Source organism: Magallana gigas, chromosome 4 (genome assembly GCF_963853765.1).
Source record: "Magallana gigas chromosome 4, xbMagGiga1.1, whole genome shotgun sequence".
Classification (NCBI taxonomy): domain Eukaryota; kingdom Metazoa; phylum Mollusca; class Bivalvia; order Ostreida; family Ostreidae; genus Magallana; species Magallana gigas.
The window spans coordinates 30,746,842-30,759,885 of record NC_088856.1 but is presented as its reverse complement, the minus strand read 5'-3'; the positions used below and the strand labels follow the sequence as shown (position 1 = coordinate 30,759,885).

At 30.9% G+C, this 13,044-nt stretch overlaps 1 protein-coding gene across 1 annotated transcript; it reads left to right on the top strand.

The window, feature by feature from the left end:
• The first annotated feature begins 1,221 nt into the window (after positions 1–1,221).
• Positions 1,222–2,454, top strand: LOC109620456 (latrophilin receptor-like protein A). The gene has a single exon (XM_020072991.3). The coding sequence runs from the start codon at positions 1,232–1,234 to the stop codon at positions 2,423–2,425; it is 1,194 nt and encodes a 397-aa protein (XP_019928550.3). The 5' UTR covers positions 1,222–1,231; the 3' UTR covers positions 2,426–2,454.
• Positions 2,455–13,044: the final 10,590 nt, after the last annotated feature.

Here is a 13,044-nt window from a genome sequence, read left to right as displayed (position 1 = left end):
AAACTAAAAGCTCAAGTTCGGATAATAACAGTATAGTCTCCGAATGTAATAACTTGTCACCGTCTGATGACGATCTTAAATATGCTTGTGAAAAAGTTGATGAATATCGGTTTCCAAAAATGGAACTCAACGGAACAATCTACAAAAACAAGTTCTGCATTGCTTGCAACTCCATCAAGACACAAGTAAGTGATTATTGTCAAGTGTCAAGCGATTTTACCGCCCTGCTCAACAAAGCTTGCCAAGAGTTTCCAAAAATGGCCGTTTGTTCCAATTACCGAAATATTTTTTGTGAAATATGTGCCGCCGGAACTCCTTCACATTGTTTAGCAATTGATGAGGAAGACGGAGGACCGAATCTTCCTCCAATGCCTACCCTTCCTCCAATCATAGATTTTGCATTTCGTTCAATGTTTTCTATCTTAGATTATGACAAAGAATCTCTGATCAGTTCTAACACTCTATCATGTACACCAGAACAAGTCTATGATGGATACTACGTAAGTTTGCTACCAGAAATTGATGAAATCATGTTTAATTTATCAAAACTTTATATCTATTGTTTTCTACATTATATAGACTAATACATGTATAGATATGAACAAATAACCCATATAAGTGAGAAATATAATGTCGACACAAGAATGTTGTAATTATAATTTACTATTGGTATATATAACCTTGAGACACAGAAGCAATTTGTAAATGAATCATTATTTCTTAACTAGAAAATTGTTCTGAAATGTATACATACTCATACAAAACTACATGTTTTATTCCAATAGCTTAAACCTTACATATTCATTTTTACTTTTAGGACACCTGTCAGAATATCAGCTGTTTTCCTGGAAAGGTAATGGCTAATAGAGGCTGTCTGTCGATACTGGCTAAAACGACAAATCTTCGATATACGATTGCTTTAAAAACCAAGTTCAACAATATTCCAGTTTCGAACTTTTCGGTATATCATTATATGAGAGAGATACGTCAGTTTTTGATAAAAAGAATATCACAAAAAGTAAAACATAAGTTTTTTGTTGAAAATATGTTACTTGTTGCCTCTGTAAAATGTAATTCGAAACTGACCAAATCATCTGAGTTCTATGTCTACTTAAAAATTTTCTTTCAATCCTTTGTTAATCGCCAAACGCTCGAAGATTCTTTGATAACATTTACAAACAGTTCATTTGCAATGAATTTTCATTACTTTAACATCTGGAATGTTCAATTGATGCAAAACCAGTTTGCGCTATTCCTACCATCCTTATTGTGGAAATCCAACTTAGAAAATAACTGCTGGCTTTTTCCAGAGGAGTTGAAACATGGTGATCCTGTTTTCCGCAATGTTTTTGTTGATTCTCTTTTAACGTGTCCTCAAATACTTATTAAAGGCAATGCATTTGGAGTCACGTGGGAAAATATCAAAACCAGTTTTTCGTTCGAAGGACAATCTTTGAAATTCCATCAATTCAATAACTTCGACGGTAATGGAAAGAGAGTCTGTGTTCGAGACATTCAACATTACATTGAACATTATCAAATTTTTCAAAATGAAGATCTTGGTAAGATGCCATTAACGATCCTAACCATCGTTTGCATAGGAATTTCTTTAGTATGTTTAGTGTTAACATTTGCGACTTATATGACCTTCCCGAGCCTAAGGACTATTCCTGGACTGAACAACGTGTTTCTTATACTCTCTTTATTTACGGCACAAATAATGCTTCTAGTTCGACAATTATCCATTCAAGAGGACTACAGTATACTGACTATTGTTGTTTCGGCTTTAACTCATTTCTCATGGCTGTCCATCTTCTTTTGGCTCCAAGTTTGTTCTTATCACATGTTTGTAGAGTTCACCTCCAAACTAGGAAAGGATTCCCGGAAAGATAGCCCAGATAAAACTGTTGTCAAGTATGCAGTGTATGCTTATGGTGCGTCTTTAGCTATCGTATTGCTAAATATGGTTATATCTCTCATCACAACTTCTGGAAGAGATACAGGATACGACAAAATGTCTACATTGTTTACATACAAAATTGCTTACATTGTGACTTTTATTGCTCCTTTTGTATATGTTTGTGCGACTAATATGATATTTTATATTGTAACCATATACAAAATAAAATCATGCCCACAGGTTGATAACACATCAGGTAATAGGGTCCACTTTGCAGTGTATATCAAACTGTTTTCGCTAACAGGTTTTACATGGATTTTGCAAATTATTGATACGTTTCTTGTCGTTTCGGTCCTTTCGTATTTCGTGACTGTTTTGAACGGCTTACAGGGATTGCTTATCTTTATTAGTTATGTGTGTAATATCAGAGTTATGAAAATGTGGAGAAAAATTTGTTCGCCTTCACTATTTAGACCAACTCCTTCACAACGTACGTCAGATAAATCTGAAACTACATCACTTTAAAATTCTAGAGAAGTCTCGAATTAGAGTAGTTATTTAATGTCTTTTCGTCTTGTGAAAAATAGATTGAGGGGTTATGATTTAAAAGTGGTTTGTCTGGTGTTGTTGTTTTAGTTTTTAGTAAAATTGTGCACTATATGTATGTTCACTAACACAATCATAAATCTTTTGACTTTACATTACTTTGTAAATCAATTTCAATTGGTATAGCATACTCGTCCTTTTTTGCATCTGTACATTGAATGAAAAAATTGGTTGAAATGATATTATAAAACTAAAATATTTTAATAAATGGTAATCGATCTTTATTTGATTTTAATTCGAATTTTATTAGCTTTCCTTGATACATGTATGTCCATACATTGCACTTTGTACAGTTACATGGTTTAACCATATATAATTGTATCGTCCAGGTAATTATCTTTGCATTTTGCCTCGTATAGGTATAAATGTTAAAATCAAAAACAATCAAAAGTGCTTCGACCATATTTTAGTAGATAATATAGATACTCCGCATTTTATTTTTTATTTAGAAGTCCTACTTTTAGGTTTTACTCATTTATTTTGAAGGTCATATAATTTTCGAGGGAACGACTTTGATTTCGTGGAAACGAATTATATTTTGTGACCATGACTTTTATTTCGTAGTCATGAATTAAAAAAAAATCTCAAGCATATGTCCACCGTAGAACTTAAATTGCTTTCATTGGGGAAAAAAATAAATGCTGTAGTTTGGCAACAAAGATAATATAAATGAAAACTGGAGGTAAATTGTTACTCGCATTTAAAAATTGCTGTACAATAATATTTCAACAAGAATTGACACGAAATAGTGAAATTAAGGAAAAATTGGAAAATCTTAAAATCGAACCGATCCCGCTTGTAATTAAACAAATCCCGAACGAACTCATATAAAGTTAGAATGTATCACAAGTTTACACAAATTTCAGGTTGCATAGCTGTAAAATGGTTCAGTCGTTTATTGACTTTATAATTCATAACAATTACCCAGAAAAAACTGCAGAATTTTTGTAAAATTCTAATTGGGATCAGTTTCTTTTTCAATCAGGAATTAGTTGAAATTTGATAAATAGCAATTTTCCAAGATTTCGCATTTTTGTTTCAATTTCTCAGTAAAATGTCATTGTTTAGTAAGAACTTTACGTGATTATGTGCTATTCGTTGATTTTTATCCATAGAGTAAAAATTTTTTGGGAATTACTCTTTTGATTTTCAGAAAAACATTTTCATTAAAAAATCAAATATTTGACCAAACAGTCTTTGGCGTGTATTTATTCATAATTATATAACATATTAATTGACAACAAGTTTTAAGATCTAAAATACCTCTTGTCCTCAAAACAGTTTTTCCTATTTCGCTGAAAAAAATACAAAAATCATATAAGATAATAGAAAGCCGATATTGATCTCTGTTTTGTGGAATCATATTTCAAAAAAAGATTCTCTGTCAATCCATCAAATGAATTTTTTTGTGTTAAGGAACCTTTATTAATTCCATAGAAATTTACATTTGCTAAAAGATCAAAATATTGACCAAACTACTTATTGGCAATGACAGTAAACATACATGCATTTAGTGTGGTACATATGAGTTTTAATTGAACAGGAATCTACTGATGCATCATATATTCAAAAGAATATAGAAATACTGAAGATTATTGTTTAGTTCAATGCATAACGCGGATGTAACTTCATTAAAACTAGGAACTGCATATTTTTAAATAGAAATCGGTGTTGTTGCATGTCTAATATTAGTAGTAGCCGTCACATAAGTTTTGTGAAGTAAAATCTTTATAGTTCCTTAATAAACGGTTAAAATGGGAATCTCTGACCAGCTAACTATACAGAGTACTAATGTCAAGTAATCTGGCGCTTCAATTTTGTAGAAATGTCTTTAAATATGGCGCAATGAAGTTAAAAAGACTTGTTCCCAAATCAACGATATATATTTGATAAGTTTAAAGTAAATTCTTTATTTTGTAGAAAAAAATTAATATTTTAGTGTTAAAATGTGTGTTTATTCCGTAAGGGTTGCCAACTAGACTACTTAGCTAAAATATTTGATTAAATGATCATTTTGTTCAATCTGCGAAGAAAATACTTACTATTTCGGCCATTTTTTCCAACTAGTAGCCGTATATTTTTCAAATAGAAATTTTTACCAGTATCAGCCGTTTAGGTACTACATGTGTTTTATCCTTAAAAATAAATATTAAGGACGTTGTAGAACTATACTTGTAAGTTAACGATACTTACGATATTATGTCTCAGTGATTGTATGTATTTTGGTTGATATTCAAATTACAAAATCGATGATCAAATAGATATGTTTAGACATGCCATAGGAAATATATATTTAGTATTTTTTACAGATTTTCTTTTTGCTTATGAGCCACTGATCTGAAATTATATGTAATATATATTATGTAATTGGAAAGTGTGTTTTGAAGAGTTGTCAACTAAAATACTGGATTTATTAAAAAAGTTTAAAAATCTCCCACCTGAAGTTATCGTATTTTGAATATTTTTTGATTTGTTTTTTCGATTGCAACTGTGATGTATTTTCGTTTTGCGATATTTTGTTTTCATAACAAATGATTCTTTTCCTTTTGATTTGCTATGAAGATTATTTTTTTACAATCATATAGGCGTTTGTTAATTTTCTCGTTTTTGACGATATAAAATTACCAATAACGATTTCGCAATATGTCAATAATTTCATTTTAGATATTAAAGGAACATGGTCACGATTTGGGTCAAATTCTATTTTTCTGTTTTCATTATTTCCACTGCTAAAGGAAAGCATTTCTACTGATCTAATGATATTTGAGGGTTCGTTGTAAAGTTATAAGCAAGATACAGGGCTCACAATTCTTTGTCATGTAAACAAGGCTCGTGCCCGGATGTTGATTACATAGGTTCAACATACCAATAAAAAAAAATTAAGCTGATTTGTCTATCTTCTTATTCATTTTAAGCATAAATAAACAGTTCCTTACGTTTAACACATTCATTAGGTCTAAAATTGGAATCACTCCAACATTCAAAATGTAAAAAAAGCTTTGTTTACATAGCGAAGAATTGCAAGCTCTGTAACTTGCTTATAACTCAACGAATGACACTCAACTTTTGGTTGCCTATTAAAAATGCCTTACTGAGGCATTGTGAACATTAAAATCGGAAAAATATTTTTTTTTCTAAAATTGTGACCATGCCCCTTTAAAATTGAGTTTGAGTTATATAGCTATCTACGCATTTTTGAAATTGGAAAATATAATACTAATAAGTTTACGCTTTATGAGCTTTGAAAAAAAATGTTTTTTCTTCCTGTTTTATAACATATGGGGACCTTATTAAAAGCTAACCAAATTGATCTTTACATTAAAGAAATTTGATCGAGTGTCGTATTTTGAATTTTGTTGATTTGTTTTTTCGATCGAAACTGTAATGTGTTTTCGTTCTGCGGTTTTTCTGTTCATAACAAATGATTCTCTTCCTTTTAATTTGCAAAGAAGATGATTTTTTTTTTACAATTATAGAGGCGTTTGTTAATTTTTCTCGTTTTGACGATATGAAATTACAAAAACCGATTTCGCAACATGTCAATAATTTCATTTTAAAAATTTATAATTGAGTTTGAGTTATATAGCTATCTACGCATTTTTGAAATTGGAAAATTTGATACTAATAACTTTATGCTTTATGAGCTTTGAAAAAAAAATTGTTTCTTCTTCCTGTTTTATAACATTTGGGGACCTTATTAAAAGCTAACCCAATTGGTCTTTACATTAAAGTAATTTGATCGAGTTTTGTCTGGGAAATATTGGATTTATTCGAAGTCAGAAAGTTGCAATTGCATAACGCACAACCCCAAGACTGATGGTAATGTCTTGTAAATTTTAAGAGAGACAGAAAGATATATATATATATAGCCGCGGTAGCATGGCAACAGTTACCTTCAGAAACTAAGTTTTAATGTCTTTTTGCATTTTACTCAAGTGTGAAATAAAAAGTGGTGGTGGTGAGTATGCATGGCCAAATCTCTATATAAATCATTGATTCTTATATAGAATTGATATATAGCTGAGGTATAGTTTTATTAATTAGATTCATTAATCTAGATTATTAGATTAATTAATGTAAAACAAATTTATTATTGAATTCAAAATTTGTTTAACTTAAATTTAAATATGTTTGATTCAATGACGAGATGTGCATGAATAGATTCATTATTATTTTTATGTTGATGTACATGTTAACATACATTTTAATATTTTATTCAAATGATAATGTACATTCTTCAAAGTATCAATTAAAATTTCAAAATTTGGTTTATAAAATGTCGAAAAGTATATTAAAAGAATAATATTTGATAACCGTAAGGTAATGTAATAAATGTGTGAAGTGGTATTTAATGATTATACAATATGTGGTTAACTGAGGCTGTGGAAACATCTTTTAATTAAATGGTTATCATTTCAATGTCTCTGGGTTAATTGATGCGATCGTGAACTCAGAATACAGGGCGACTTCAGATTCTCTTTCGGAGGAAAATTCGGCAAATTTACTGATCAAGGCTAACAAAATGATTGTAAAACGAAAAAGATGTGGATCTCCTTAAAACGAATTAAGATAAAATTGAGTTTAAATAAAAAGAAATCCTATTTAATGTGGTAAAAAAAAATTCAGTCAGCGGGTTTTAATTGGGTCGGTCGCGTTAGGGAAAACATATTAGGTAAGCTATTTTTAATTTTGGCCTAATGTTTTCTTTTTTTCTTAATTTTCAGTGCACTTGAATAAATTAAAAGTCTTGATATATCGGTTTATCCATACAAGTAAAGGGATTTACGAATCACACTTTCAAATTTTAGACCCACGTGTAAATAGGGCAAGTATTTCCTTGAGACAATTGAAAATTCTTTATAGTTTTAGAAACAATTTTCAACTGGTTTTAATGACATGAATATGCAAGTAGAAATCCGAACTGCACACCCTGCATTCTGAAAGACTGACAAAAAACTCTTTCTGAATCATTTATGTGTATTGGAAAAATTATCTACTTACAACGAAAAATGTTAATACATGTTTAAGGGGTATACAGAAATATCTGTTTATTCAATTAATATTAATTTTGAGAATGACAGAATTTAAAATATTCTCTCTCTCTCTCTCTCTCTCTCTCTCTCTCTCTCTCTCTCGTAATGGTTATAACAGATTGCTTAATTGTAAGTTCGGCGTTTATCATCTATACATACCGAAAAGTAAACTATACTGGTACTGTACCAGTTATCGGCTAAGACCAGTTATCGGCTAAACTGAGAGTTCGGGTTTAAAGCACGCAACAATCCAAGATTTTTTAATTCAGTCGTCTTTTTCGAATAAAGAAAAGTAAGTTTGCTTGAAAACTTTCTTGAATATGTTTTATGCATGAGCTTAAACGATCATTGTTTACCGCTGAGTTTACATCTTTGCACTTTCAGCAGTGGCGAAAGTGACGTAATAAGTTAAAAATAGAATATTACCTCTTTGTGATACGTTATTATATCCCTTCTTTGATTTCACATATAAAATCAATACATTTAACATTTATAAACAAAAGGAATTCACAAATTTCCGACAGATTCGTAGCGCAATTGAACGCCTGATTGCATAATTATGCTTTGATTAGTTTACGATTTGGTGTATTACCGTCTGATAATAAAAGAATAATTTGATGAGTTTTGTTTATAATGTATCATGACCCCGACTACTTTAGTCTGACCCCACAAGGGTCATAATTCAAACTACATTTAGCAGAGTATAAAATCGACATGAACACGGATTTTACTATGTTATTATCACGAAGCCGATAACTGGTACAGTAAATCGTAAAAACTCGGCAAATTCGGGGCGCGCTAAAAAGCACAAAAAAGATGTTTTGGGTTCTAAATAATGATATAAACTAACATATTTATAAATAAGGAGTTCACTTTTTAAAGTATGTCAAGTTTTATCCAAAAATATCAAGAAATAAGGAATTACGAAAAAAAAAAAATGTTAAATTTTAGCCGATAACTGGTACAGTGCCAGTATGTTCTGTCAAAATGCGTCAATTTTCACATTGTACGACTTTGAATTTTACAAATTTTATTTAAGGGTTCTTATTAATTTTAAGGGCATACAGTTTTATTCGCAATATTGAATGAAACATATCCTTTTAAAAGCAACAAATCTTGAAAGCTCTATTACACTCTGATTAAAAAAAAGTGACCTTATGGAAAAAGTTATATTGTCCATTTAGCGCAGTGGTAAACGACTCACATCTTACCGCTGCGACCCGAGTTCGATCCCCGTTATCGACAGGGATTGTACATATACGTGACAGGGTATGGTGGCCGGCCGCTTGGGGTTTCTCCGGGTAATCAGAGTTCAGTTAGAGTTCCTCCCTATTTTATACACTGAGTGGACTGTAAGACGCTATCAGCACTTTATACGGTCCAGTGGGTGAACAGCCAGTAGTTTTTTTCTGTCTTCAAGCACGGTGGGCGTTAGCTTTTGCAATACTTTTTGTTCGATGACAGACGTAAATTGTTTTATGTTTCATCTGGAGGAAAAATTAAAACACAATCTGTAACTAATAAATGGCTTTAATCCTAACTAGGTTTAATCCTAAAATTTTTAGTTTTATATCAGTGTTTTCAAATGTTGTTACACATACGTATTTTCTACTGAAACTATGTAACCATTTTTTAAAATATAAATATTCCGTATTTTCTCTGTAACCAATGACTTGTCAGACTTATTGAAAAATAGCTATATTCTTTATATGAAGACTACGACTTTACATTTCTTCCACTATTCATTAAATATATAAGTATGTAAAGTTCAAAATAGAAAAAAAAAGAAAACCAAGACGTGTTAATAATAACTAAAGCATTCTTTTAAATGTACTATGACTATCTAGAATATGAAATAGTTTCAACTGGTAGGCTTTCCCCTTTTCATAAAAAAGATGCTATTTTTGTGAATTTTGTAAAATGAATTCGGATATTAGTAGATATATCTTTTCAAAGATAAAATCATAAAACGTATTGCACTTAGATAAAAAAAAATATTCGGCACTCGGGGATTCAACTCGAATCGCCTGCATAGATGTCAATAAATAAATCGAATCCTGCATATGAGATAAAGGCAAATTACCTCTGATTCGATGTAGCATACAAAGTGGCCTGCCATTATAGTTCCTTTTACCTGTTACTCTGAAACTGTTTGTTCAATATGTCCTGTGAGAGGCCTATATCAACAGATTCTCTTTCTTTTCAGATTTATTTAGATTATAAAACAAGTCCTCAAAAGGCGGGGAAATGAATAAAGAGTTTTGCTTCCAGTCGACAAATAATCTAACACAGGGCGAAAAAAATCTTTAAGGAAGTCTTTAAAGAAGTCTTTAAAGTCATTAAAGGATATGCAATCTTTAAACCACCTTTAAGTCACCTTTAATCTGAGCTTGTAGGTCCTGAATGTCCAAACTTCTTTAAGTCACCTTTAAGTCATCTTTAAGCAACCTTTAAGCATCTTTAAGTGGCATTTTACGCTCCCTTTAAGTTGTCTTTACGCCATCTTTCAGTTCCCTTTAAGTCAAGTTTGATCAAGCAGAACAGATTCATCTTAAAAAATATATATATTAAATGCAAAGGCTCTTTTATAGGGATGGGAGGGGGTGATCTGAGTGATGATATAATTTCCAAGGAAGGGGGGTGTTCCAGGCGGTTTTAATTGTCGTTCCATTGAACACAGATCGCTATCATCAACACTACTCCAATGGACACAGATTGTCGTTATAAAATTCTTTATTTTTTTTTGGGGGGGGGGTTTCAAAATTATTGTAGGGGTGAGCGCAGTCTCTGTATCTAAATCTGGGCATGAAATTATATTACAGTATGTTTGTTTCCTATTATAAATTAATCTCTCTCTCTCTCTCTCTCTCTCTCTCTCTCTCTCTCTCTCTCTCTCTCTCTCTCTATCTTTTTAATTATTTAGATATGTATTTTTTTTTAATTTTAATTTTTCTAGGTCTAATTCTAGATCTGCGAGATACATGTTAAGGATGAAAAGACTTTCAACTGCCTTTGTTATATCGGGCGGGATTTTACTGCTTTGTTTGTCTAGACATAGTTTTTTTTCGTTTGTGTATATCTAATTAGAGTCTATTTTTTGTCTAACTTAAGAACTAACCCAGAATATATAAGATATACACAACAGGTGTGTCGTGTGTCCAGGTGCACGTCAGGGTTTTTAAAGTCATGGATATCTTAGTATGTACGTGTATACGATAAGTCTAGTGAATGAAAGTTTAATTACATTTGTAATTCATTTTCAAAGTATTATTTCTTATCTCTGGGTTTTAAAAATGTTACGTCTTCAAATTAAAGATCATACATATATATGTAAGAGTAAAATCTACAGGCTAATTAATTACTGTACCGGTGATTATAAATGGGGGTTCATTATTTAAATAAATGTATAAGGGTAAATATGTCACATACCTGGCCGGTACATCATGCAATTGTATGTACATGTATATGTATACATCATTTGCAATTGCCACATGCAGTAAATACGTCATTGGTAATTGGTAAGTATTGTTTGTTATGGAATTGGTAGTTTAAAAATCATGTATACAAATAAATATTAAATATCTAAACATATATCATTTGATTTATTATTCTAGATCTGTTGTAAATGTATAATAATCAATATTTAAATTATTAAAATTATACATGCTGGAACGGCACCGTGATCATGAAAACCGGGAAATTGCGTAGAACTAATACTCTAATAGTTTCAATGCATTTATAAGAAATAGTTTCATCTTCTTCCTTGCATTTCATTTAGCTATGAATTAGGGGAGCGTGTATCTTCTCGGTTTAAATTTTATCAACTTAGTACACTAGTAAACCTAACGGTTTCGAATTCCATTTAGGTATTTTTTTTCAACGAAGACCTAGTTTTGTAATCATTCTAAATACATGCATGCATGTAATTTATAGATTAGATATAATTGCATAATAGTGTAACAAACTGAATGGAAGTCAAAATCTTTTCAAGTAAAAAATACACACTGAATACATTGATTCAATAGCCACTAATTGATAGGATATAAAAACCGACTAGATGATATAAGTTGCATTGTCGCAGATTGAGTGAAGTGATGTTAGTGAACGAAAGGACCCGGGTTCAATCCTCATCGTGGGCGTTTTGAATTTTTTTTCATTTTATTGTCTAGAACAAAAACAGTTTTTAATACCTTTTCTGTCATAAAGTTAATACATTTTGTTGGAAAATTAAGCAGAATATTGAATTAAAATATTTTTTAATAGCTTAAAGGTGGCTTAAAGAAGTTTGGACATTAAGGACCTTTACGTTGTCCTTAAAGGTGGCTTAAAGGTGCCTTTAAGCCATATTTACGCTTTCTTTAAGCCATCTTTAAGCAACACATATAGCTTAAAGTGGCTTAAAGATCGTCTTGAAGCTACCTTTAAGCACTTTTCAGCTATCTTTAAAAGGAGAACTTACAGATGGACATTCATTACACACAGGTGTAATTTGTAGTTTTGTTTGAATAAGGTTAACTTCATTTAACTACTTTTTCTGTTAATTAATTACTTTTAATATCGGGTAGAAGATGCGACATTTTTGTAACCCCTATTGATACAACGGAATAATATAGTGTAGTCATTTCAGACATTAAACTGGGAACAATGCATAGTACGTAATACTTTAAGGGTGTGGCAATTCTGAAATATCACAGTGCAGCATATATTGGTGCATCTAAAATAAGTTAACTATCATATCATTAACAGCATTACTATGGAATCAAAAATATGCTTTCAGCCAATCAATTTCCAGCGTACACTCTATATATGAGTCTTCAGAAGTATAAATTTCACGGATAAAAATGAATTTAGGAAATCATTTTTGGACTCCATTGCGTGTGTATTGTTTCGAATGAGTTTCTACATTTTAAACATAATGATGAGGAATATTTTTTTGAAATCGATTATAATAATTATTGTTTTAAACATCCCTTTAGATTTGACATCGTTGAATAAAGTAAGTGAGAATAGATCACCGTTACAATTCTACGCGCTGTTGAAAATAATCAAACTACTCGATCACTACCAGTATTGCGGTTACTAATTAACCGAAACATAAACTTATTAAATTGTATATTCAATTTTAAATAGGAAAATAAATTGTTAGTGTTTTGAAACATCAAACTTTTGAACATGCCAGCGATTTTTGTTGCTGTTTATTTCAACAGAAATCCACCAAAACTATAGCTAAGGTCTAAAATATTGCGTGTCTAATTCAACTTTTATTATTTTTTAAAATTTCTGTTTCTTTTTGTGTAATTCTTCTACCTAAATAAATATGTTTTTTTTTAAAGTTTTATTCTGAAATCCTCCATTTTTCACAGGTAAATACCGCGTGTTACACCGTGTAAATGTCCGTGTTGCATCGCGTTGCACCATGTCACACCATGTTTTTCTTGTTTCGATGCCGTAACAGAGAACAATAGATCAAAGGTACCGGCACTTCCATGCTCAGCGTGGACTTAT

Bases quoted from the DNA above. Each gene is read 5' to 3' on its own strand.
- LOC109620456 (XM_020072991.3), top strand. From the start codon at position 1,232: ATGCAAAACCAGTTTGCGCTATTCCTACCATCCTTATTGTGGAAATCC.